The sequence below is a fragment of the Alnus glutinosa genome, chromosome 8 (assembly GCF_958979055.1).
Source record: "Alnus glutinosa chromosome 8, dhAlnGlut1.1, whole genome shotgun sequence".
Lineage (NCBI taxonomy): Eukaryota > Viridiplantae > Streptophyta > Magnoliopsida > Fagales > Betulaceae > Alnus > Alnus glutinosa.
The window spans coordinates 18,085,273-18,112,467 of NC_084893.1; the positions used below are offsets into that span (position 1 = coordinate 18,085,273).

The 27,195-nt window shown below is 37.6% G+C and overlaps 1 protein-coding gene across 2 annotated transcripts; it reads right to left on the reverse strand.

Annotated features, from left to right (window-relative positions):
• Window positions 1-4,557: 4,557 nt before the first annotated feature.
• On the reverse strand, window positions 4,558-26,664 carry LOC133875467 (cytochrome P450 CYP72A219-like). Of its 2 annotated transcripts, XM_062313613.1 has the most exons (5): window positions 16,894-17,302; window positions 13,549-13,766; window positions 11,793-12,037; window positions 11,095-11,482; window positions 4,558-5,116 (listed from the first exon to the last, which is right to left on the reverse strand). In XM_062313613.1, the coding sequence occupies exons 1-5, from the start codon at window positions 17,162-17,164 to the stop codon at window positions 4,691-4,693; spliced, it is 1,548 nt and encodes a 515-aa protein (XP_062169597.1). In that variant the 5' UTR covers window positions 17,165-17,302; the 3' UTR covers window positions 4,558-4,690. The 2 variants fall into 2 exon arrangements, with proteins under 2 accessions (XP_062169597.1, XP_062169598.1); XM_062313614.1 differs by lacking the exons at window positions 13,549-13,766; window positions 16,894-17,302 and adding an exon at window positions 26,550-26,664.
• Window positions 26,665-27,195: the final 531 nt, after the last annotated feature.

Here is a 27,195-nt window from a genome sequence, read left to right on the forward strand (position 1 = left end):
CATATGTAAGGAAAATGTATTTTAGATTTGGTTTACATAATCGGTTGGAGGAGCATTTTAGTGTTTTCGTTATCTATTCTAACCTAAAGGTAAAAATAGATAATCCATTGTGAGTGCTCTTACTACACCCTATTTCCTTTCTATAAATATCTTACAATATAATAAAATTTTAAATAGTACTTTAATATAGTCAAAATGTACCCCCAAGGGCGTTTATAAGTCTCTTTCTCTCACTGGTTCCTCTTTAGAATGGTCGAAGCTAATAATATGTTTTCAAAGGAAAAGTGAAAGAAAAGGCAAAATAATTGGAAAACAAAGTAACAAGGGAGAGAATCTCAAAGAAAGTACCGTCTTTTTAGAGAGAGAAAGCCCTTTGGTGAATAGTGTTTCTCGCTGGGGGAGGGAGGTTCTCGCCTCCCTCCTCTTGGTCTTTTGGTCCTCCTAGCTACCTAGGAGGTTTTTTTTTGCCCCTCCATGGTTTTTACCATTGGAGTGTAGGTTTTCTTTTCCCTGCCATTAGGGTAGGGAGTTTGTTCCTCCCGGACTTGTCTCTGATGGAAGTTTTGTATCCTAACCCTTAAGGGTTGAGGAGTTTTGTTTTTGTTCTTTTTTCTTTTTCCTTGTGTTATAACATGAAGGCTTCATGTTTAGCGCCGATTTTGGGGATAGGCCGTCCTCCATGTGTCTTTAGTGGATTTCTAGATAAGCCACAGTAGCCTTCATCTTCGTGTTTTCAGATCTACTTTTCTCCACTAGTTTTCTCAAGACATGTGTTTTCTAGCCGTGTTCACCGTCATCACCTGGTCCGGCCATCTCAAGCTGGTGGCCTTGCCGTTCTTTCTTGCCGGCGCATGGTCTACACTTGAGGGGATCTCTCTCCAGAAATGGGTGCATGTGGGTCACGCCATCTTGTTAGGTCATGGTTGGTGGTGGTCGGTGGATGGAGACAGTTATTTGTTGCTAGGAAGTCTCAAGGGACGACGTGTGTCCTACACGCGCCGCCTCCTATGGCGTTTTGTCTTCCTTCGATGTTTCTGACAGTGATGGTACTCCTTGTTGTTCTGTTTGTTTGTTTGTGTGTATTCTCTAGTTCTCTTTGTGTTTCACAGTGTGTCTTTGTAATACACAAATATTTACTGGACTTTTTTGTTGGTTGTGGTAGCTAGATCAACCCTCTTATCTTTTTAGTGTTTGCTTATTTGTAAAGAGGGGCTCTAAATGGTGTTCATGTAATATTTGAGTATTGTTTAGGCAGTTGCTTTGTCAGACTTGTTTCTAACTATGGATGTAGGAGTGTTTTGTACCCTTTATCTGTCTCTGTAATGCCTTATGGCTTTATTTAGTAATTGATGGAGCACATGCTTCTCGATTAAAAAAAAAAAAAATGGCAAGATGAGGAAATAATGGGGAAGGCGCGGTGAGAGATGCATACGCACGTTCTTACGCAATCGAGGACGAATTCGAGGATCAAAATTGGTCAGCAGCATGGTAGCGTGGTGGGAATGGCTGAAAAGTGAAAAGAAAGAAACACATCAGCCCAGTTTGAAAATCCCTCATCCCTCCCCTCCCCTTAGGAATTTTTTTTGAAATATTGGAAAATAGGATTAATGTGATATAGAGTTGAAATAATTTATATGAAAAAGTGAAAAAAAAAAAAAAAAAATGTATTGTAGTGAATTTTTTTATTTAAAAAGTAATAAAAAAATGTTGATGTGATATAAAAAGTGAAAAAAGTTAAGAATGTTTTTAAGTTAATGTTTTTTTGAGAGAAGTGAAAATAAAAGAAGGAAAGGGGAAAGTGAATTTCAAATGGGGCCGATCATTAAAGTTGATCCACGGGATCCTGTAGATGTTGAGCCAGTAACGTGACACATGCAGACGCATGTGCTTACGCAATCCAGAACGAATTCCGCATCTTTGTTATCAACAAATGCCTTCACATGCGTGGGTGGTGACGTGGTGTGTACCCTTTGGCCTTTGCTTTTTCTCACTATCCCCTACTAAACAAGGCAGTTAACGACAGGAGTCAATTGCTTGGTACCAAGAGTTATCATATTGAATAAGGAAATGATTATGGGGATGATAATTTTCACTGTTGATCCAAAAAGAAGGTGCAATGGATGATCTTAAAAATGAAAATGAGGTAAATTTCTCAACAATAGATCCAACTTAAATTAAAATATTGTAAAAATAAATACAAGTAGTAGGAAATGGGTCAAACAAATGACCCGGTCATTTCAAAGGGTTGCACAAGGTGATTATAGAAGCAAATGAGGCATTGATTAAGACGAACATATTCGAACCCCCAATTAGAGCTAGCAACAACCACCAGAAGAAGGTTGAAGCCAAAAATGCATTGTTATAGTCCAAAGAAGGGACTACAGAAAAGAGAGAAACCAACACAAATTTGGATACAAAAGTCTCCACGATAAGATCAAAACACCTAAAAGTTGGGAGACAACAATCCACAAAACAAGCAAGCAGCAAATTACAACAGTAGCTGCAAAACAAATGGAAAAGAAAAATACAAAGAATTTTTTTTTTTTTTTAAAAGAAGAAGAAGAAGAAGAAGAAGAAGAAAGAAAAAGTAATAAAGCCCACTAAACAACAACTTGAACAAAGAATGAGGCGGAAGAAAACTGGAGGAGGAGCTTCTGGTAGCAGCTCGAAGACCACACAGAGGCGTGTGTGATTCACGCACTAGCGCGTGAGATCCACTCGGTGACGCATGGTGGCTAGAACAAGACAGTGGAGGCATCGGTGAAAAGTTGAGAGGCCGATGAAGGTAATGGTGTGTCATGTCGGAGTAAAGGATGGTAACTGATCTGACTTTGAGATATCCATATCTGAGAACCAATTTAAATCCATTAATGGCACGCTTGCTGGGGGTGGAGCACCGCCAAAGGGGGACAACCAGACGGTGCGAGATGGTTTGGGGAGGAAAGAATCGCAACGCCGCTACTTAGTAACAAAATTATATGCTTAACACATACAAGTATGCTTAAAATATCCAAGAATTCACTTAACACATCATAAAGCGTACATAAATAACAATGTAAAGTGTAACACACATGGTTTACTAAAATAGATGTGGATATCGGCTCTGCATATCCGAATCGAGTTCCATAAAGCTTCTTTCACTCAATGGTTTTGTCATAAGACTTTGACCAATGGAATAACCTTTGTCCTTAACTGTTGCTCTTTGTGGTCTAATATTTGCACCAGGAACTCTTTATATGTCAAGTTAGCACGTAACTTATGATGTCCAATGGATCATGTATGACGTCCGCATATGTGAAACATGAAATATGTCATTCCATCCAAACTAGGTGGCAATTCAACTTTATTAGCCACTGGGCTCACTCGTTTCTTCACTAAAAAATGTTCAATGTACCTTAGACTAAGCTTGCCTTTTTGCCAAAAGGTTGCCAACTTCACTTCTTCCCGGTGACACCTTGATATAAAGAAGCTAGCCAACTTCAAACTCAAGCTTGCGAATATGTTTATCCCCTATAGCCAGCTAGGGGGTGGCCGAACCCACCCCCAAGCCAAACGGGGGTGACTCAAGCCACCCCTTGGCCAAAATGGGGGTGGTCGGCAACCCCCAATATTTTCTTATTTATTTATTTATTTATTTTTTGTGGAGAATTTCACTTAAGAGTACTGAACTTTCACCATTTTTTAAAGAAGATATCTGAACTTCAAACCATCTCAATTTAGAGTATCCATTTTTTGGAAAGTCTCAATTAAGGGTCTTCCGTTAGTATTTTCCACTAAATCCTACCAAAATACCATTTTTTTTAGGGAAAAAAAAATACTAGGATTTAGGTGTTGGTTAGAATTTAAAGGAATTTACAAAAATACGCATACCTGAATCTATGAAAATTTTTATAATTTCTTTTTTTTAAAAAATAAACACAAGGGTATTTTGAGAATTTCGGTAGGATTTAACGGAAAATCCTAACGGATGACCCCTAATTGAGACTTTCCGAAAAATAAATACCCTAAATTGAGACGGTTTGAAGTTCAAGTATCTTATTTCATAAAGGATGAAAGTTTAGTGCTCTTAAGTAAGTTATCATTTTTTTTTAAAGATAATTTTTAAATAATTTCTTGGATCTATATCATTTGTGATACACCGCTACGTAGGATTTGGGACAGGTGTCAGCATTTAAAGGGGGTGACATGGACTGCCGTTAAAAAAATGGACGAAGTCCAAACGGAAGTATCAACTAGGTTTTTTCTTTAAAACAGGTACTATCAGTGACACTTTTTGAAACAGATGCGACTTTTTGATTCCAGGCGTAACTGCAGGTACTAAGAAGGTATTTAACCCTTTATTTTTTTCTTTTCCCTTTTATTGGTGTTACTGCTTCTGCATTCCTCAAGTTCAATGAAATCTTCGTAAGAAGGTGTGAGAGATTTTTTTTTGGTTTACTTTGAGGTTCAAAAACATGATCCTTTCAAACTTGGTAAAATATGTGTTGCATTTTGAACGAATAACTCAACCTTTTCTTATCTAATTTGTAAATTATTTACTATTTTGTACACATGTGCTTGTGTAGATATCGAATATATAATAGCACGCCAAAGGCTAATATATTAATAATACAATGAAAAAGCACCCGCTCTATAATAGTACACGAGCAGCGAGTTGAGTAATAAATCTTGGTTTACAAATTAAGAGTTGCTAGAGTTTGTGCAGTATAATGTGAGCACCAAATTGAGGTTGAAGAGTTATAATTGTGAAAGGAGCATGAGTATAGGATGAAGAAAGTTCAAATGAGAAGTGCTGCAATATCAATGTCAGAGCCATTTTCGCTTCCATCATAGCAAAGTTTTGTCCAATGCATATTCGAGGACCTCCTCCGAATGGGAAAAATGATAGTTGGCCCCTTGTTGCCCTGGAAACACCTTCAGAAAACCTCTCTGGGTTGAACTCCTTTGCATTGTCTCCCCAAAGTTCACAATCACGTTGGACAAGGATTGTGGGTAAAGCAATCAGCACTCCAGCTGGTATGGTCAAATTTCCTAGCTTTGTTTCCTTGTCAACTGATCGATTCATCGAAGTTACTGGTGGGTAGAACCTCAGAACCTCATGCAGTATCATGGTTACCTGTGCCATGGATAGCCGTCTCTCGTCAAGATGTTTATTTACATTAAAGAGTACCGATCGAATATAAATTAAATAATTAAATTCATCCATTCATATTAGCTTAAGCTTTTGAGATAAGTAGTGATTTAAAAGCATCAAGCATGACTCACGATATGTCCACAGAACTACGCTAAACATTTGGTAAGAAAAACAAACATCTTTGGAGTAGAAAATTTAAAATAGTATAGCATGGAATAGTTTAAACCTTAAGCTTGTTAAATCGCTTGTTAACCATGGTGATAATGTTGTGTTTTCTGAGGTGTCTGTCTAAAGATTATTTAAGAGATATCCTAGTCTTATGATTACATGTTAAATCACAATTTTGAAGGTCTAGATGATGGTGAACCATGGGACCACCAAGAATAATGTTTAGGATGCTGCTGTTTTCCTGTTTTCTTGGTTTACAAGTTGTGTTTTCTTATTTTGGTAAGTTATGTATTTAAGGTTTAGTCTTTTATTTTCTAATAATGGGCTTGGTCCCAAGAAGGTAAGTAGGATTAAGGGTTGTTAGTCTTTTGTTAGATCCTATTTAAGGTGATTTTTTTGTAAGGAGACAGCAGAGAACAATTTTGAGAATAAAGTTACAGCAGCCAATTTTCTTGAGATGAGACTTCTCAAGCGATGGTGAGATGCCATCGTTGATATGTTGTGTGTTGTTCCTGATTACTTGTGAATTAAGTTTCTGAGATTTTGTTAATCCCTGAGTGGAGTTATATTACTGCTGCATCAATTGGTATCAGAGCAACTCGATCCCAACCTGCCATGAGTACACGCAATGGTAGACAATCTGACGCCGCCTCTACACCCCAACAGCAGCATGAGGTACTTAACGAAATCCTGGAACAGTTGCGTTCCTTGAATCAGAAGACGGATGTGACGAATCAACGGGTGGATAGGATCTGGGCTCACGTGTTTGACAAATCTGAATGTTCGGGAGAGAAGCGCAAAAAGGAGGGTGATCATGATGTATCGTTGCTGCACCAATCTTCCTTCCATGGTCCGAGGTTTACACAACATAACTTGCCCTGAGACAGTGGGTATCATTACCGACGTGGTATGTCTCCCTTTATGGACCGGACAGAACGTGTAGAATCCCGGATGGATGATGCTACTCGAAGAGTTCGCGTCGATGTTGCCGACTTTCAAGGAAAGTTCGAACCACATACTTTTCAAGACTGGTTCACCTCTCTTGAGGACTATTTTGATTGGTCGGGGTTATCGTTGGACCGACAGGTTCGGTTTGCTAAGCTGAAGTTAAAGGGGCAAGCACGTGTTTGGTGGCACAGTGTGGAAGAGTGGTTGCATAGGCTCAAACAACCGCCTATCACTGATTGGTAAGAGATGAAGATGAAGTTACAAGAAAAGTACCTTCCTTTGGACTATGAAGATTCCTTGTTTGAGGAATTAATTCTACTGCGGTTGGGCACCATGACCGTGGATGAGTACACCAACAAGTTTCACGAATTGAGCATACGGAGCCAAATTGTAGAAACTGGTTGGCAAACACTAGCCCGATTCAAGGCAGGATTGCAGGAAGATATTCGTAAAGAACTTCTTACCGTGCGTCTCATGAGCGTGGAGGAAGCTTACCAATTTGCTGTCCGATTGGAACAGCAACGACAGCCTGCAATGCTGAAGGGTTCACAGCCTAATTGGAGTGGCTCGACACCAATGGAGTCTGATAAACCTCCTAACCAACAGGCCATGGGTAACCAATATGAGAAGCCCCGTTCATCGGGGTGGAGTTCATTTGAAGAAAGGAAGTCCAAAGACTCCATGGGTGCATGTGGTGATAAGGCCCGGGACGAATGTTTCAAATGCAAAGGCAAAGGCCATTTCGTTGTGGTATGTCCCACCAGAGATCAAAAGTTCACACTGATTTGTGGGGAAGAATTTTCGCCCCAAGCGCAGCAACGTGTGCCCAATATTCCACCTTCGGAGGAGGAGAAGGTCCGTTCGGAGGATGAAATTGAAGAAAAGATCCTGGAGAGCTCCACGCTGCCTGTGTGTGTGAATCGCCGTATTTTAGTCGGGCAACGAAAGGAAGACAAGGATGACGAAAGCTGGCTTCGCACCAATATTTTTCATACTCGGGTCGAACATCAAGGAAAGGCGTTGAATGTCATCATTGACAACGGAAGTGGAATGAATGTGGCCTCCCAAGAGACTGTCTAGAGGTTGCGACTGCCCTTAGAACCGCACCCACAGCCTTACAAACTTAGCTGGGTGGATGACACATCAATTCTTGTGCGGAGTAGATGCCTGAGTTCCTTCTCATTGGGTAAGAACTATAAAGACTCCGTGTGGTGTGATGTAGTTCCCATGAAGGCATGCCATCTACTGCTAGGACGACCGTGGCTCTTTGACAGGAAAGTCCATTACGATGGTCATCGTAATACTTATTCATTTACCTTTAAGGGGTGCTGATTGATACTTCAGCCCATGAAGTTACAAGACTTTGCTGTTAATCCTCGTGACGATAGTAGGATACTCTCATTAAGGCAATTTGTGGAGGCTTGGCAGGAGCGAGAAGTGCTGTTGGCTCTCGTTGCCCACCCCGCCACTGCAGAAGTTGCAGTCCCACACCCTGCTGAGATACAAGCTGTACTGGAGGAATTCAGTGATCTAACCCCAGAGGAGTTGCCCCGCACATTGCCACATATGCAGTCTATACAACATGTCATCGATTTTGTCCCCGTATCCTCACTTCCTAATCTTCCAACATATCACATGAGTCCCACTGAGCACCAAGAGTTACATCGCCAACTTACTGAGCTCCTGGAACGCGGGTTCATCAGGGAGAGTCTTAGTCCTTGCGCTGTGCCGACATTATTGACTCCAAAGAAGGATGGTAGTTGGCTTATGTGCGTGGACAGCCGAGCCATTAACAAGATTACCATCAAGTATCGGTTTCCCATTCCTCGCCTTGACGACATGTTGGATATGTTACATGGTGTGACAATCTTCTCCAACGTCGATTTGAGGAATGGCTATCATCAAATTCGCATCCGCCCTGGCGATGAATGGAAGACCGCTTTCAAGACTAGAGACGGGCTTTTCGAGTGGCTTGTCATGCCCTTCGAGCTCACAAATGCGCCAAGCACTTTCATGCGAGTGATGACTCAGATTTTGCTACCTTTCATCGACAAGTTCGTTGTGGTCTACTTTGACACATCTTAATTTTTAGTCGGAGTCTGGAGGAACATGTGGACCACTTAGCCCAGGTATTGCATACCCTATGCTTTGAAAGTTTTTTTATTAACCTCAAGAAGTGCGCTTTTGCCCAATCCAGTGTGAAGTTTTTAGGGTTCATCATGTCCTCTAAGGGTGTTTCTGCCGACCCAAAGAAGGTAAGAGCAATTTTGGAGTGGCCCACTCCCACCAACATTCATGAGGTCCATAACTTCCACGGCCTTGCTTCGTTTTACAGGCGTTTCATCAGGAATTTCAGTTCCATTATGGCTCCCATTATAGAATGTACGAAGAAAAGGGCCTTTTTATGGACAATTGTTGATGCCAAAGCTTTTCACAACATTAAACAACTCCTCACCGAGGCCCCTGTCCTTCGTGCTCCCAATTTCGCACTTCCTTTTGAGGTAGCTTGTGATGTGTCCCATACCGGCATTGGGGGTGTTCTCAGTCAGCAAGGCCACCCCATCGCCTTCTTCAGTGAGAAACTCAACGAGGCAAAGAGTAGGTACTCCACTTATGAACTCGAGTTGTATGTGATGGTGGAATCTGTGAAACACTGGCGCCATTATTTAATCCACACTGAGTTCATTCTCTTTACGAATCATGATTCCTTGCGGCACTTCAACTCACAAAAGAAACTCAATCCCAAGCATGCCCGTTGGTTTGATTACCTCCAGCAATTCACTTTTGTGCTCAAACACAAGGCGGGAGTGGAAAATCGTGTTGCCGATGCCCTCAACCGCAAGTCTCTCCTGCTTTAGACATTATCCGTGAAGGTTACTCGTTTTGCAGACCTCCCTTCCACTTACAAGGATGATCCAGATTTTGGTCCATTGTATACCCGGCTAAGCACTTTACCCAGGGCCACTGAAGTTGAATTTAGCCTGCATAAGGGGTACCTCTTCAAAGGCACCAGGTTGTGTCTTCCCCAATCCTCTCTGCGGCAACTAGTGGTTCAAGAACTACATTCAGGTGGCCTAGCGGGTCACTTTGGGTGTGACAAAACGATTAGTTTGGTGGAAGATCGTTTCTTTTGGCCATAGCTTCGGAAGGACATCTTGACCATTATCAAGCACTGTCGGACATGCCAACTTGCTAAGGGCAGCAAGACAAACGCCGACCTATACACGCCCCTACCCATTCTCGAGCAACCATGGCTTCACCTTAGCATGGATTTTGTGCTCGGATTACCCAAGACCACATACGAGGGCATGACTCTATTTGTGTGGTTGTTGACTGGTTCTCCAAAATGGCTCACTTTCTCCCGTGTGCCAAGACTTTTGATGCCTCCCAAGTAGCTGCCTTGTTCTTTACGGAAGTTGTGCGTTTGCACGGTGTTCCTACCTCTATTGTATCTGATCGTGGTGTTCAGTTCATCAGCTACTTTTGGAAAACTCTTTGGGCTAAAATGGGCACCAAACTCAAGTTCTCGAGTGCTTTTCACCCTCAAACTGATGGCCAAACCGAGGTTGTTAATCGGAGTCTCGGAAATTTACTACGTTGCTGGGTAACTGACCATCACACTACTTGGGACTTGCTTCTTCCACAGGCGGAGTTTGCCTACAATAGCTTTGTTAACCATAGCATCGGGCTCTCTCCTTTTGAGATTGTTACAGGTTGTCGACCACAGGTTCCATTGGATCTCACTCCCCTGCCCCTACATTCTCCTGCCAATCAAGGTGCTGAGGATTTTTCCCAGCACATTCACAGTATTCATGCTGAGGTACGTCGCCAGTTGGTGGTTAGTGCAGAACATTATAAACAGCATGCTGATCTCCATCGTCGTCCTGTCACCTTTAATGTTGGAGATTTTGTGTTGGTTCGCTTACGTCCTGAGCGATTCCCCAGGGGTGCATTCCACAAGTTACACCATCGTCGGGCTGGTCTTTTCAAGATTCTCAAGCGGTTGGGCACCAATGCTTATCACTTGGAACTCCCCTCCACTCTGTCCATTAGTCCCATTTTTAATGTGGAAGATTTGACTGCATATCCGGGCAGTCCTGTGGAGGGCTCTCAAGCTGCCGTCACTGCAGCTCCCCCTTCCAACCTTCCTACTCATGTCCCATAACGTGACCAAATTGATGCTATCCTTGATGATCAGTAGGTTTCTACACGAAGGGGTGGGTATCAGAAATTCCTGGTTCGTTGGAAGAACCGCCTTGCGTCCAATAATAGCTAGATTAAAACTGAGGAAGTTCAACGTCTTAATCCCGATCTGTTTGAGGAGTATTTAGCTTTACACTCAACGGAGTCGAGTTCTTTTCCGGGAGGGGGGGATTGATGGTGGACCACCGAGAATAATGTTTAGGATACTGTTGTTTTCTTGTTTTCTTGGTTTACAAGCTCTGTTTTCTTATTTTTGGTAAGTTACGTATTTAAGGTTTAGTCTTTTATTTTCTAATAATGGGCTTGGTCCCAAGAAGGTAAGTAGGGTTAAGGGTTGTTAGTCTTTTGTTAGATCCTATTTAAGGTGATTTTTTTGTAAGGAGATAGCAGAGAACAATTTTGAGAAAAAGTTACAGCAGCCAATTTTCTTGAGATGAGACTTCTCAAGCGATGGTGAGAAGCCATCGTTGATATGTTGTGTGTTGTTCCTGATTACTTGTGAATTAAGTTTCTGAGATTTTGTTAATCAGTGAGTGGAGTTATATTGCTGCTGCATCACCAGAAACTCAATAAATCAACTAGATAGATAACAAAAAAATTGTTGAAACATGCATCTTAATTAAGCATAAGGAAATACTTACAACTTTAAGGTGATTCAACCCGTCAAAATCTGGTTTGTTCTTGCCAAAGACTTGCAAAACCTCTTCTCTTGCACGCACTTGCCAATTTGGATACTTGCTCAGCATAACCATTGTCCAAACAAGCAAAACTGAGGTGGTCTCTTGCCCCGCAAAGTAAAATAGCTTACATTCCTCAATTACATCTGTAATACTCATTGCAGCATTCTTTTCATTTCCAGATTCTTGAAGTTCTCTAGAATTGGATTCCATAAGTATACCCAATAAATCATCATTGGCAGCATTGCCTGCCTTCCTTTCCCTCTCTCGTTTGTCAATGATTTCCTTCAGCAAGGTTCGTACTTCTTTGGCAATTTCCTTCATCCTCTTGTTCAGTTTAGTTGGTAGAAACCTACAGACACAAATCTTAGAAATTGTGAAAGCACGAAGAAGGGAAATAAGAATGTGATTCCTCATTACTTTTGTGATCAGTTGCTAGGAAAATAAAATGGTTTTCAAATAAACTATAATATCTGTTCTTCACTAAAACCGTGAGAATAATGAACTGAAATAGGTGGATGGACCAAAAGTTTGCTGCATTTCTTGTCCCAACTCCTTTGGTTTTTGCAGGCTTACACTATTTCTTAAATTAACCATAATTCAATAAAAACTAACTTGACCTGATTTCTAGCTAAACTTGAAAAATTTTAAACATTAATTACCTCCATCCTGGAATGTAAACAGATTGTGCAGCTTTCACAATGAGTTCAGCTTGTTCTTTTTGGAGTTGGAATATTCTTTTTCCTTCTGTGTAGCTACTTCCAAATGCTGATCGAGAAATCACATCACCTGACAGGTTTTCAATATAAGGCCATACATCTAACTCACAGGACCCCTCTTCACCAATCAACCTCTCCCATTGGCTAATCATATCATTGCTACTCTGATAAAATGCATGTAACATATCCTGCAGCAATCACAAGGTAAAATTAAGATTTAAAAGATCAGAAAGAAAACAGAACTATTAGCATTCAAGTGTTTCAATGGAATCCCAACTCTCTTTTCGATTCACCCGCTTTGGATATATGTAAGCAATCTTACACTTTTAAAAACGCACGATTTTAAAAGTCAAACTACGATTTTAAAAGTCAAACGGGAATTTTATTAAACTCTTAACCGTATGTTTAAAGATTGCAGTTTGAAATCACTTTTTAAATCGCACATTTTAAAACCGCAAACCCAAACTAACTGACCAGATGTTTGATGTGGAGGTACCATTTATAAGACCATATTCATGGGAATACAATTGAACCGGATAACAGTAATTCCTTGGAATCACAAACAACCAAAATTCAAACAATTTCCAATCAAAAAAATTTGAACAATGCCACCCTAAAGTTTTGCATCACAAACATGTGCTAATTAACCAGATGTTTGAGAGTTAGCTATGGAGTTTGGGTTGAAAATGTCTTTATGTTAAATCTCATAAGATACAAGTCTATGATAAGAATCTACAACAGGATAGCAGGAAATAACATCTTGTTAGCCTGCATCTTCATGTAACTTAGTCCCATTTAGAATGCTTATCTATATCTTTGAACAACTTAACATGATGTGGTTTTCAAAGATAATTCAGGGATATTATATCAAAAGTTTTTGAGTTTTGTCTTTGAAACAACTGAATACCTGAATTTCTAATTTTGACAATTAAAGTCCTAAGTTGTAATTAATGACAAATAGGTTCCTGTCAGATTTTCCATCAAACCTTCAACAGAGAAAGTGTCAATTATTGTATATATTTTCCATGTCAAACCAATGAAAATGTGACACGTGCATGTAAATCCACGTCAACCTGCCACGTAAGCCATTATACCCAAAAAATCCAAAAAAAAAAAAAAAAAAAAGACAAAACGAATAAAAAAAGGTTAGAGATCCACCTCACCACCACCCTCCACCTCTTTAGAGGGAGACAGAGGAGGGTGGCTCTACCAACGCCCACCTCAAAGAAGGGGTACTAGGGGTGGATCTTCAACTCTGCAAGGGTGTGCAAAGGTGGAGCCACACTCCACCACCTCCCTTTGTGGGGTGGAGGGTGGTGGATCTCCCTCCCTTGTTTTGTTTTTTCTTTTTCTATTTTTCTTTTTATGTTTTATATAATTTTTTTTTTTTTTAACATAATTGCCTATGTGGGAGACTAATGTGTATTGGTATATACAAGCATATTTTCATGGGTTTGACGTGGACAATATGATTAGTAAGTTTTTCATTTAAGATTGGACAAAAAACTTAATGGAGGGACCAATTTATCCCTCGAATAAAACTCAAGACTCTAATTGTCAAAAATAGAAAAAACGTTATTTTTTCTAATTATTTTTGAAAATACGTTTTAAGTCAAAACAAACGGGGACATAGTTTTTTAGACACAGATATTGAATCCGAATGGATTTAAACAAAGAAATGAAAGTAAAATAAATTAACCTTCAACTTTTCGATACGGAATGCAGGGTTGATAATCTTTCTATGTTTAGCCCATTTCTCACCCTCGTAGGCCACGACTCCCAATGCTAGCAATCTACTAAGTGGATTTATAAGCGGCTTCCGAAAGAGTTCTGTCTTTGTTAAAATATCTTTTATTTGTTCCGGGTCCATAATAAACACACTCGGTTTTGGCCCGACCCACATAAAACACTTCTTACCTGCATACATATGTTTTCAAAGCTCAGAAGAAGATCCAATATCCTTATCATCATCGACATGATCAAAGCTACAACTATATATATACACTAATCATAAACATGTAATATATACAACTATATTTATTATAATTTTTTTCAATGTTATAGATTTAATTTCATTCTCTAAAAAACTTAAAATTAATATAGACCATTAAAAAAATCACAAAAAAAAAAAAAAAACTTATAAGTTTTTTTACAGTACCTAAATTAAATCTGGCAATTAAGGATTAACACTTCAAAAGAATTGATGTTGGAATTTTCAGTAAGGCCAAGGGTAAGGGTAAAAATGCGAGCGGATAATAACCGTCCGTATCCTCTATTCACACCTAACCGTTATGCGGATGCGGTTTTAGACTATGCAAATGTCGTTAATAACCGCATCTGCATTTCCTTTTTATATATATATAATGTAAATTTAATTAAATTCACTAAAACGATGTCGTTTTGGATTCGGTAAGTTTAGGATCTTTAAGCTATATTAAGTTTTTTTCACAATCATTTCAAAGTTATACCTCAATACATTTACTTTTTTTCTTTTCTTTGAATAATCTAAATCTCTATTACTATATAAAACAATGATCTTCTATGGATGATAATCATGAATTGTGTAACAAGTGAAATTTTAAATTATTTAAGCTTGTATATAGTAATAACCGCATTATTTAAGCTTACATATAGATTTGGATAGTAATCCAAAATGACCATTACCGCATATACAGATAACGAATAATAACAGCAATAATCTCGCGGATTTAGATATCTAAAAGTGATAACCGCATTCACATTTTCACCCCTAGCCAAGGATAAGTAGGTGGACAAAGAGATAGCAAGACTGAGAGACATGGTCATGATGGGGCGGAAAATTAAGATTTAAACCATATTTAACAAACTTTGGCAATTTTTTTTTTTTTTTCATGTGTTTTTTCAGTTTTTACTATAGCCAGCACTACACTGAAAGCAGTCTTTTTAACGGGCTCAATAAGGTGTATATATATATATATATATATATATATATATATATATATATATATATATATATAGTGGCGGAGCCAGGATCTCGATTCAGAGGGGGAAAAAATAAAAAAAATAAAAAAATTTAACAAAAATTGATTAAAAATATTAAAAAAAATGTAAATGACAAAAGAAATAAACAATTAAGCAAATTTTAATTATTATTTAACTCATATAAATGTAACTTGTAATTTATTTTTTCACTCTTAGCGTTAATTTACTTATTAAAATTAATGAATCATTGTTGTTGTTTATAATCTTAACTATAATGATATATTTTCATACAATTAAAATATGTAACAAAAAATATATATTCATCAACAATTAATTTTGAAAAATGGTCTATATATAAAAATCAACATAGATGATTTTATTATTAAATAGTAAATTTATAAATAAATCAGTGTAAAATTTTAATTATATACCTTAAAATTTTAAAGAACCAGAAGGCTGTCATTTTGCTTTATTTTAAGCACTCTCTTTGCAACCCCCCACACTCAAGCAAATTTATTAGAGATAATTAAGGCTAAAAATTGCATTGAATTTGTCACTAGTTTCGAAAGTTCAGTTTAATATATTCTAAAGTAACTAGTGTAGGGCCCTATTTTCATATAATTATGACTTTTATATACGCAAATGTGGATTTGAGCGTCCAAGACTTCAAGGGCTTTGATAATTTCTTACTGACACTAGCACTTTTTTTTAAGACCTTCTAGACACTAATCAAGCTAAGAATTAGACTAAACTACTTTCAATTGCAGACGTGGGCTATAAAGCTTGAACACCTAGCTAGTTTTTTTTTTTTTTTTTTGTTCTTTTTAAGTTTTTATGGCTTCCAGCCATCAACTCTCACGGTACGAAATGCTTTTCATACCATAGAGTTTTTCTAGCTTTTAAAAACTGAAACATGGATTAAGCTACGTAGGAGCGCACCAGTTTTGGACGGGAGTGCGCAGAGCTGGAATTGAAGATGAAAAGGATGTAGTTCTTGACTCTTGGGCGATGGGCTTTCTCAGAATGTGTAGAGTTTTTCTAGTTTTTAAGGAATTTGTGTTCAAGGGCATTTGCTTGGAAGGGTTTTGAGCCGACGAGTTTAAGGCCGGAGAGAGTCAGCTGAGGGGGACCGGTGGCAAAAAATAAATAAAAATTTAGTCCATTAAACTACTACCTGATTTGGAAATAGTCTTCAAACTACTGACCTTTGAACTCGGCCTCCAAATTACTAAAAAGTTTTAAAAATACATCTTTTATCGAAATATGCCTATAGTGTGCCACATGTCATTTGTCAATTATATTAAAAAAAAAAAAAAAAAAAAAAAAACACTATACAAAAATTAAAATAAATATGGTGTAGGTTGTATGGTGGCCCCATATTAAAATAAAATGAGGTGACGGAATCCATCCATAAAAGCTTTGGGGCTACGGGTTTGGCCTAGAAGTAGGTTCGGCCACCCCAAGGCTAAACCTTAATACTTTTTATTTTTTCTTTTTGGCCCATGACCTCTCCCATGGGGGGTGACCAAGGTCATACCCTAACATTATTTTTATTTTCTTTTTATTTTTTTTTCTTTTATTTTTTTTTTCGGCCCTTGGAGGTGATTTTGACCACCTCATGGTTTTTTTAGAAAAAGTTACAATTTAGCCTCTAATCTGCCGACCGTTTTGCAAGTAACCCTACGAACTGCCAATACTTTAACTCTTACCCTCAAACTACCAAAAAGTTTCAAAAATGTCAATTTTGTCGAAATATATCTATGATACCCATGTCACGTGTCATTTTTCAATTAAAAAAATTATAATTAAAAAACTAAAATTTTATATTTTATTTCTATTTTTTTAAAAAAAAAAAAAAAAAAATGAGTGTTCGAAAGAAGATCCACCTGCCTCATCTCTTCCACGGTTCCACCTATTGGAAATCAGCGTCAATTTTTTTTCTGTTTTCTTTTTATAATAATCGGTGTCTAAACATGAACACCAAAACATGTTTCTAAAAATATTTTTAAATATTCGTATATATATATATATATATAACAAGAAAATAATAAAAAAAAATTGTCACAAAAATTGGTAGACGTACCGTAAGTTTTGACAGTGTGATGGACGAAGGGCAAGACACGAGGCGAAATATCATCAGAGAGAGTGATGGGTTTAGAAATTGCTTGGTTGGACATGAGGGAGCTGTCCTTCAAGTCTCCGGAGAGAAGGCGATAGGAATTGCCGGCAAGCCCTTGCTCTCTCAGCCGCCTCTCCAGGTATTTGGGCGTCACCCACAACCAATTCAGAATCCTCCACCCCAACGTAAGGATTGTAACCAGAAGAATGAAGATCGCAAGTAGTGATACGCCCATTTTTCGCAGAGGAAGAGGAAGAGGAAGAATTCCAAGTGTTGGAGAAAGAGTAGGAAATGAGGTGTTCGTGTTTTATATATCATTTAAGGACAGGGGAGATAAGGATTAAAAGAAATTTGAGGCATGCTGCTCCTCTATTTTTCAATCCCATTCCTCTTCAGAATAAACCAAAGGTCGATTGTCGTTTCATGATTGTAAGCAATCCCTCACGCCGCTCGATATATTTAAATATTAATTAAATTAAATATATTTTAATATATATATATATATATATATATATATATATATATATATATATATTTATCTAATATGTCAATTAGAGCACTTTTTATTTATTTATTTGTAAAATGTATTTTAAAACTTTTTTAAATAACTTATTAAATATAAAAGATTCATGTATTTGTCATATTGATGTTTATAATAGATGGCATGCCACTCATACTACTAAGTCTCGTGTTTGACACTATTCAATTGTCGTTACAAGATTGTAAGCACTCTTCATGCCGCTTGATAAATTTTGAGGCCTAAAGTAACAAGAGAAATGCTAGATATTCAAACATTTTTTTCCAAAATTTTGTTTCAATCTGATGTGTCACAATTCCATGAGATTTATCATTTTGAGAAATGTGTCACAATCTCATAGGATTGCGACACAATAGGTTGGAATCAAATTCTAAAAAAAAAAAATATTGTGATGTCAAGCATTTCTCAAGCACAAATTTAAATGCGGTCTTTTTTTTATATTTAAATATTAATTAAATTAAATTTATTTTAATATTTCTATTGTATTTTTTTTATTTAATATGTCAATTAGAGTACTTTTTTTTATTATTTATTTGTAAAATATATTTTAAAGCTTTTTTTAAATAACTTATTAGATATAGATAGAATGACTTGCCATTTGATTCAAAAATATAAAATAATAAAATTTAAAAAAATAATAATAAGAAAAATAAAAATAATTTATATAAAGATTGATGTTTATAATAGATGGCATGCCACTCATACTACGAAGTCTCGTGTTTGACACTATTCAATTGTCCTTTCATGATTGTAAGCACTACTCACACCGCTTGGCATTTCTCAAGCGACAAATTTAAGTGCGGTCTTTTTTTTTTTTGTTTTTTTTTTATATTTAAATATTAATTAAATTAAATTTATTTTAATATATATATATATAAAAAAAAATTTATTTCAAACACTATTCAAATCTCAAATCTGGCCTCACTCTGCCTCACATCAGTAGTAGCCATAGGAAAAGAGAACGCAAATCGTTGAAATTCTAACCTCATCGGCTCATCCCCTATTCAACCCTAAAACCAAACACCCACCTCTCGGCTCTCTCTCTCTTCCCTCTCTCTCTCAGACTGTCATATGTATTTCAGACAACGGTTGTCTTAAAGGGTGGACCAGCGGCTTATTCTCTTGGGCTTCAAAGTGGAGAAACAAGAAAGGAAGAATAAGGCTGTGGAAGTGTAATGTGGTGTGAAGAATAAGGGTAGAAGGATCCAGAAGCAACGTGGCAAGAGATAAGAAGAGGAGGGCATCCAGAGGCAAGCTAATGGCTTACAGTTGTAAGCCATTATCTCAGTCAAAACGGTGCGTTATTTATTTTATTTTTATTTTATTTTTATTTTTTTATTCATTGAGCAAGTTTTCCCTCATTTTTTTTTTTAATCAACGAGGTTTTATTCTTTTTTTCAAGTAATTGGTTCGGATAACCGATTTCACCCGGGTAACCGGGGTAACTCCCGGTTAACCGAAGTCCCCGGTTCTGAAGTCGATTAATGGCTTTTAATAATCGGGGACGGCTTCAGGTTTACACCCCAACTTTCAGCGTTAACTATTTTATTTACTATATTTAAAAACCATATGATGCGTATTTTTCTTTGTATATGCATGGATTTCTTGAGTTTTTTGTAGGTGAATACAACTTATTATCAACAAGTGCCACAAAGGTGTACGTCAACCTTAAAATTCCCGAAATTGTTAGAGTTCTTGACAAGTACAACTATTTTTTACTAAGAAAATGGAAACTAGCCCTTTTTTTTTTAATGAATGGGTTGAACAATGTCACGATATCAAAAATTAAAGAATTGAAGATTGATCAACCACCAATGATACCAGACAAAGAATTTAATATTGCAGGAAACATTAATTACATGTTTATGCAAAGTCAGTAGAATAGACAACAAGTTTGGATGGTATTATATTGGTCGTCTTACATGCAAGAATGATCTTTTTAGTGTGAACGTAGTAAAGTGGAACATAAATTTTCTGTCTCAAAGTAAACAACAAATGCTATTGAATATATATGTATATATATAGTTCCTACTACTAACCAATTTGGAAATGAAACAGGTATAGGGTACAAATAGAAGTATCAGATACAACTGATTTAACAACATTCATTGTGTTTGACAAAAAGTCTAAACAGCTTATAGGCAAGACTACAAAAGAACATGCAGACATGCAAGATGAGGAAATGAAAACATAAAAAATTTACATTATCAATACATAATAAAGTAAAAAAGTAAACAAAAAATAATACAACATACTCTAACCTCTTATAACATTTGCTCTTTTATATTTATACAGAATTTGAAGGACAATATATTACCAAGTGAAAACAATAGTTTCCAAAGAATATATATTCCAATTGCAACTTAACGACTATAATTTGAAAAAAGGATTGGAGAATTATACTATTTCGAAAATCTTTGAACCACCGGTTTCACAAGAGGTTCAGATCCAAAAGGTGACGTTCATTATATGTTTTTTTTTTTTTTTTTTTTTTTTTTTTTTTTTTTTTTAAGATATATATATATATATATATATATATATATATATATATATATATATATATATATATATATATATATATATATCTACACAATATTTTTCCTACATAATTTAATGCATCTTCTAATGAAATTTAACGATTACAGGAAACTCCAGCCAATTCTAAAAAAGATAATAAAACCTTCGATAATCAACAAACAAAAGACGAACAAATCTTCACTCAACATTCTTCCATGTCTTTAAATCTGCACTCAACATTCTTCCATGTCTTTAGAATCCGATGATGATGATATGCTGATCAAATTGCTTTGCAAACAAAATCGTTATACTTAACACAAGACTAGTCAATTTTCAACACAAGACTTTTGAGACTTTTTCCTTATATTTTTTAGATGGTCCATCACACATTTACATTGATTGAGATGGTTCAAGGAATTTTTGTTTTTTTTTCTAATGCATTCTTTTTGTTTTTTACTTTAATTGGAATTCAGACAACCATCTAATCTTTTTTAGGTCAGGACATAGAATTTTGGAACAAGGTTCTGTAATTTTTCTTAATAATAGTGTGATGTGCTTAAACTTGATGATGCTTGAGAAGGGGGTTAAACCTGATAATGTTGCGTTTTCGATCCTGAGTACCTATGCTAGGATATGTTCTTAATCTGGATATTATTCTCAAAACTTAATACGTAAAATTAAATTATTAAATTCATTCATTCATTCTTATACTCTTAAACTTCTAGGATATGTTGTGATATAAGTTTTGAGATTAAATTATAATGAAAAATCCCATGCGTCAGTGCGGGTTATGAGCTAGTCATATATAAAAGCAGAATTGTAATAAGTAGCGGTCTACAATGCTGGCAAGTGTCCCTTTTAAGATATGCTTCTTAAACATTCAAAACTTGCACTTAAGCAAAGACTGAAATGACAAATTAACTCTCACAGATTGGCTTCTCTCTAATTATGGGCGTGAGGGGTGGATAAGAATGACTAATGTAGCTAAAAAGTTAACAATGTTTTTCAAGCATAGCCGAACCTTCGGGATATACTTCGAACATTCAGGGATAAGACAGCTTGAACATTCTAGTGGGATGTCGAACGTTTAGATTTGGAGAATGATGAAAATATCAAATTTGTTTTTGGGGAAAAATTTGATTAGTAGCACTTAATGAAATTATTTTAATGTTAACTAAAACATAGGTGTTAGTTTATAAAGCGGGATTTGTCGCATAAATAAATGTATTTATTTTATTTTATGCTTCAGGATATTACACTTATGATAGACGATGCAAAAGAGCAGATCTTGATAGAGTTTCAAACTTCAAGCGTGGGTCTCCCGCAGTGTCCTTCACTCACAGCCTCATAGTGTCATTCTAGGATTAGAGTCCTAGAAGATGACAGGATTTGACTTTTACTTTACTCCTTAGGTTATTCAATTGGAGATATGATATGTTTACAACTTTTATACAACTCTTGTGCAACTCCAACAACTTTTTTTAAAATCAACCATTGGATATGTAGAACCCACATATAGGAAAAGAGATTCAATTGTTAGTTTTTTTTTTTTTTTTTTTTTTTTTTAAGAAAAAAAAAAGTTGTTAGAGTTGTATAGAAGTTGTAAACGTATCATGTCTCATTCTATTGACATTTACTAAGGAACACACATGACTATTTACTCTTTTTTTGGGTTTATACAGTCTTTTAATTAGAGTAATTAGGGTCAATAAGGGTATTTCAGTGCTTAATTCAGGTTAGAAATGTAATTTCAACATATAGATAATTTTTTAGGTTGGAACATGTTAAAAAAGGTTATAACCATCAATCTACCCCTTCATAACAAGGGCAAAATAGCGAGAATTTTAAAAAATGGCATGTGATGGAGATTTCGTCCAACTTAATGAGATTTCCTAACGACCGAGTTTTTTGGTAACAAAATGGTAGTTCAATATGGCTGAGTGTGACATATGTCACTTCACGGAGGCAACTTGTAAATGAGTGGTAATTCATGGGGGGAATGGGTAATTAACCCTAAAAGCTGTGTTAAAACTAAGAGCAAAATTAGGTCATCTATAAGAAGCAAGATGACTTGAGTGCTGAAAATTATAACCTATAACATGATGATAACTCTAATCAGCCTTCATTCCCTCTTTCTAAATAATTGATTGAACTCTAACAACTACTTCACTGCCTTTTTGTTATTCTTAGAAATCATTGATTGATTAACATGTCCTCCATTATTCCATTATGATTCAAAGGTCATAGGCATTGAATCCTGTTGGTACAATTTCCGGTATGGTGACATATCAGCTCTTGATTAGTCTTCTTAAGACTAGCGCGGTGAAGTTGCTCTTGATTGGTCGGCTAAACAAGGACCTACAAAACAGCAAGGGCGCGCCGGTGGTTGGCCGGCCGAGCCTCCTTCGATGCCTAAGTCAATGAGAGCTCTTATCAAAAGTGAATAAGAATATATATTCAACCCCTTTTACCTGCTCGTCTTATCGTGTTTTTATACTTCCCTTTGAAGTAGTTGATGTGTGGAGGATTCCCTATTTTCCGGGATTACTAACCATCCGATGTGAGGTGCATAGTAACTTGGTACAGTATGAACAGTGGCTGGACTTGACGTCTATCCTTCCTTTCAGCCAGATTTGACCCTATTGAGTATTTGGCTTAATAAATGCTGGAGATTCCAGAATCTCCACATCCGTTGAGCAGGTGACATCCTTGGCCTGGCCACTAATCTTCGGCTATTGAGAATGCGTGCCCAGTGAGATGATTGGTAGGTCTCCCTGAACATAGATCCTTATACCCGGTCTACTATCCATCCGACCGCTCCATTACGACTATAGTATATCAGCTCAAGTTCAGTTTGATCATAGCTCACGTGGGCTTGGGAATGATAATTCCCCAACAGTTACCCCCTAATTATCTTAGCTTAAGCATTTGAGGTGAAGATAATTTACAGACTGGATCACTCTGGGGATTAGTCTCTCGGCCATAATTACCTCTGAAGCATTTTAAGTAGATGACGGTCCAATTCTTGAATCGGTGGGATCAAGGGCCTGTATTAATCACATGCGCTCTTCTCGTTGACGGGAAGCGCAAAGGCCGAAATACTGATGGGCGCCCTTTCGGTTCTTGCGTTTGTATAAATGCTCAGTGCATTAATTGCCCCGCAATCTGCAAATGCATAAATGACTCTCCCTCTATAAATACCATTCTCTTCCTTCAATTTTGTCAAACTCTTTCCGAGCGAGTTTTTTCTGAGTATACCGCAAGTGGAGTTTTCTACACAACTTTCTCCTACCCAAGCCTCCTAATGATGGACACCCTGTGCACGGAGCCTTGGGTAGGAAAAGTTGGTGCAGAAGGCTCTTGCGTGTAACTACGAGCCTAAATCGGCTACTGGAAATAGCAAAATCTCCTTCTCGGCCTCCCCAAGCTTTCTTTTGCCTCGTCTCTCCTTAGAAGATCCTGTGGATGAAGTCGTCTGTGTGATTTTTTCCAACCCAAGTCTGGGGTTCATCGATATGACTTGTCTTTCTACCAATAGATTCCACGCCATTGATGGCCTGGTGGGGTCCATTGGTGGCAGACAGGCCATATTCTATGGATAAAGGCTTAGGAAGGTAAAAGGCGTGCATTAGACTATTTTCACGCCTTCACAAGCCTAAACTTTCAATGACAGGAGTCGCCATTGGTATCTGCCTTTCTCGCAATGTATTGTAATTCTAATCCATTAATCCCTGCCTTTTCAGGAGCATTCGTGAAGAGGGGCACTTCGAATTCCAGATGCCATGTTTGTAGCTACTGGTCATCTACTCTTTTGAATGTCTCCGACTGGAGTGAAAGTGTCTTGCGCCCTTGCAATATGCCGGGCAGACTCTGCTCTTATCTTCTAGACAAGAACTCGATACTACGACCAATGGCATTGGTGGAGTTGAGGTTGTCGACTCCAGGAGTGTCTACCGAAGCCAAGATAGCTTAGGCTTCGTCTGCTTTGTACGATTCTGTTTTGTAAACTTTGTTGTTCCAAATTCTTTGTAATAAAAGTTACAAATCCATGTAATGAAACAATAAAACTTTCCTTTGAATAGAAAGTTGCCTTTTTTGTATTTCATGGGTATGATGATGCCGACCTACCCTTCAACAGCCAGAACTGGCTTCCGGGCTACCTCCTTGCTCAGAGGGAGGGTAGCTAGACCTGAGTGTCCATGCAGACTTTAACAAGTCCCATGAATCCGGTGTCTGCAAATTTGTCAATGAGGGGCATCGGTAATACCGAGCTTCCCTTCGGTAATTTAGGAAACAAGAGTTTGCCTGTCCGCCCGAGTCGAGATGGTCTTTATTTGGTCTTCCAAGCAACCCTCCCTATTCAAGGGAGGGTGGCCGACCAATCAACTCCAAACAACAATAGTCTCGGAACAAAGTAAATTTCGTTGAATTGTCACAATAAAATTCGTAAATCACCATTTCAACTTAAACGAATTTTTGCAAATTTGTCAGAGTTATACCTGGAGAGTCTTACCTGGAGAGTGTCTGTCAGGGCTGCCTTCCTATCCGAGGAAGAGTAACCGCTTCCGATCTCCGAGTTGCCCCTTTTCTGACTTTGGGAAGTTGGTCCTCAGAAAGCAGCTGCCTTGTCCACCTCCTATCCGAAAAGGACCCCCATGTTGTTGGAGAGGGTGGAATTTTACGACTACCCCCCATCCAACTTAGAGAAGTTGGTCCACAGGAAGCAGTCGCTATATTAACCTCCTATCCAAGGAGGACCCCCCTTATCCGAATGGAGGAATTTTACGAATACCCCCATCCGGCTTAAAGCGGTCGGTCCACGAGAGCAGCTGCTTATCCACCTCTTATCCGAGGAGGACCCCTGTTGTTGGAGGGAGAGGAATTTTACGACTACCCCCTATCCAACTTAGAGATGTTGATCCACGAGAAGCAACCGCTATATCCACCTCCTGTCTGAGGAGGACGCCCTTATCCAAAGGGAGAAATTTTACGACTGCCCCCATCCGGCCTAAAGCGGCCGATCCGCGGGGGCAACCGCTTGTCTAGGCCCTTTTCCAAGCCGCGGAAGGTGGCGTTCTTGAGAATATCTTCGGAAGTTGTCATCCAACAGGACATGCTCTGCAACAATCAATCAAGGGAAAAGTGGACTTCACTTTTTGAGTAAAAAAGTCTGCTCAAGTTCAAAGTACATAAGGATTACACATAATACTTCCTTGAGTGTTCCGTCCATGCGTTATCGGTGCTGGTCGCTTGGATCACTCTGAGCCCCGGTCGGACCAACACATCAGTTGTTCTTTGACTCGTGAAATCTTCACAGGTCTTTCTTACATTCTCTGGTTGCCGTGCTAGTCCCGAGAGGTCTTCTCGACTCGCATGCCGTGTCTAACTTCAGCTCCTTTCCCGCCTGTCTTTGGGGAATCTCTAATCCTCGTGAACTTCCCTACGCCACGGGATTCGGTCACGCTCTTCTCGATCTCGGTAGTCCCAAGTTTGTTCCTGCCATCCAGAGGAATCAGCATGAAATTGATTCCCGATCGATGGGAGTTAGCCTTGGAGTTTGTCATGAAAATGTCTTTATGTTAAATCTCATAAGATACAAGTCTTAGATAAGAATCTACAACGGGATAGCAGGAAATAGCATCTTGTTAGCCTGCATCTTCGTGTAACTCGGTCTCATTTAGAATGCTTATCTATATCTTTCAACAACTTAACATAATGTGGTTTTCAAAGATAATTCAGGGAAATTGTATCAAAAGGTTTTGAGTTTTGTCTTTGAAACAGGTGAATACCTGAATTTCTAATTTTGACAGTTAAAGTCCTAACTTATAATTAATGACAAATAGGTTTCTGTAAGATTTTCCATCAAACCTTCAACAGAGAAAGTGTCAATTATCGTATATATTGTCCATGTCAGACCAATGAAAATTTGACATGTGCATGCAAATCCACGTCAACCTGCCACGTAAGCCATTATACCCAAAAAAAAAAAATTTTAAAAAGATAACGAATATAAAAAAGGTTGGAAATCCACCTCACCACTACCCCTCCACCTCCTTAGAGGGAGACAGAGGACGGTGGCTCCACCCACACCCACCTCAAAGAAGGGGCACTGGGGGTGGATCTTCAACCCCGCAAAGGTGTGCAAAGGTGGAGCCACCCTCCACCGCCTCCCTTTGTGGGGTGGAGGGCGTTGAATCTCTATCCCTTGTTTTGTTTTTTCCTTTTCTATTTTTATTTATATGTTTTATATAATATTTTTTAACATAATTGCCTATGTGGGAGGCTAACGTGTATCGGGATATACATGCACATTTTCATGGGTCTGATATGTACAATATGATTAGTAAGTTTTTCATTTTAGATTGGACGAAAAACTTAATGGAGGGACCAATTTATCCCTCGAATAAAACTCAAGACTCTAATTGTCAAAATTAGAAAAAACGTTATCTTATCTAATTATTTTTGAAAAAATGTTTTACGTCGAAACAAACGAGGACGTAGTTTTAGACACAAGTATTGAATCCGAATGGATTTAAACAAAGAAATGAAAGTAAAATAAATTAACCTTCAACTTTTCGATACGGAATGCAGGGTTGATAATCTTTCTGTGTTTAGCCCATTTCTCACCCTCGTAGGCCACGACTCCCAATGCTAGCAACATAGTAAGTGGATTTGTAGGCTGCTTCAGAAAGAGACCTATCTTTGTTAAAATATCTTTTATTTGTTCCAGGTTCATAATAAACACACTTGGTTTTGGCTCGACCCACATAAAACACTTCTTACCTGCATACATATGTTTTCAAAGCTCATAAGAAGATCCAATATCCTTATCATCATCGACTTAATCAAAGCTACAACAATATATATACACTAAACATAACCATATAATATATACAACTATATTTATTGTAATTTTTTTCAATGTTATAGATTTAATTTCACTCTCTAAAAAACTTAAAGTTAATATAAACCGTGAAAAAAATCGTAAAAAAAAAAAAAAAAAAAAAAAAAAAAAAAAAAAAAAAAAAAGCTTATAACTTTTTTTACAGCACCTAAATTAAATCTGGCAATTAAGGATTAATACTTCGAACGAATTGACGTTGGAATTTTCAGTAAGGCAAAGGGTAAGGGTGAAAATGTGAGCAGATAATAACCGTTTGTATCCGCTATTCACACCTAACTGTTATCTGCATATGCGAATGTGAATGCGG

What these genes read in the sequence shown, in the direction of transcription:
- LOC133875467 (XM_062313613.1), bottom strand. Translation starts at nt 17,164, where the DNA reads ATGGGCGTATCACTACTTGCGATCTTCATTCTTCTGGTTACAATCCTT. An exon ending in TCACACTGTCAAAACTTACG is followed by an intron (nt 13,767 to 16,893) that starts GTACGTCTACCA and finishes ATATGTATGCAG; the next exon opens with GTAAGAAGTGTTTTATGTGG. An exon ending in GTTTACATTCCAGGATGGAG is followed by an intron (nt 11,483 to 11,792) that starts GTAATTAATGTT and finishes TTGTGTCTGTAG; the next exon opens with GTTTCTACCAACTAAACTGA.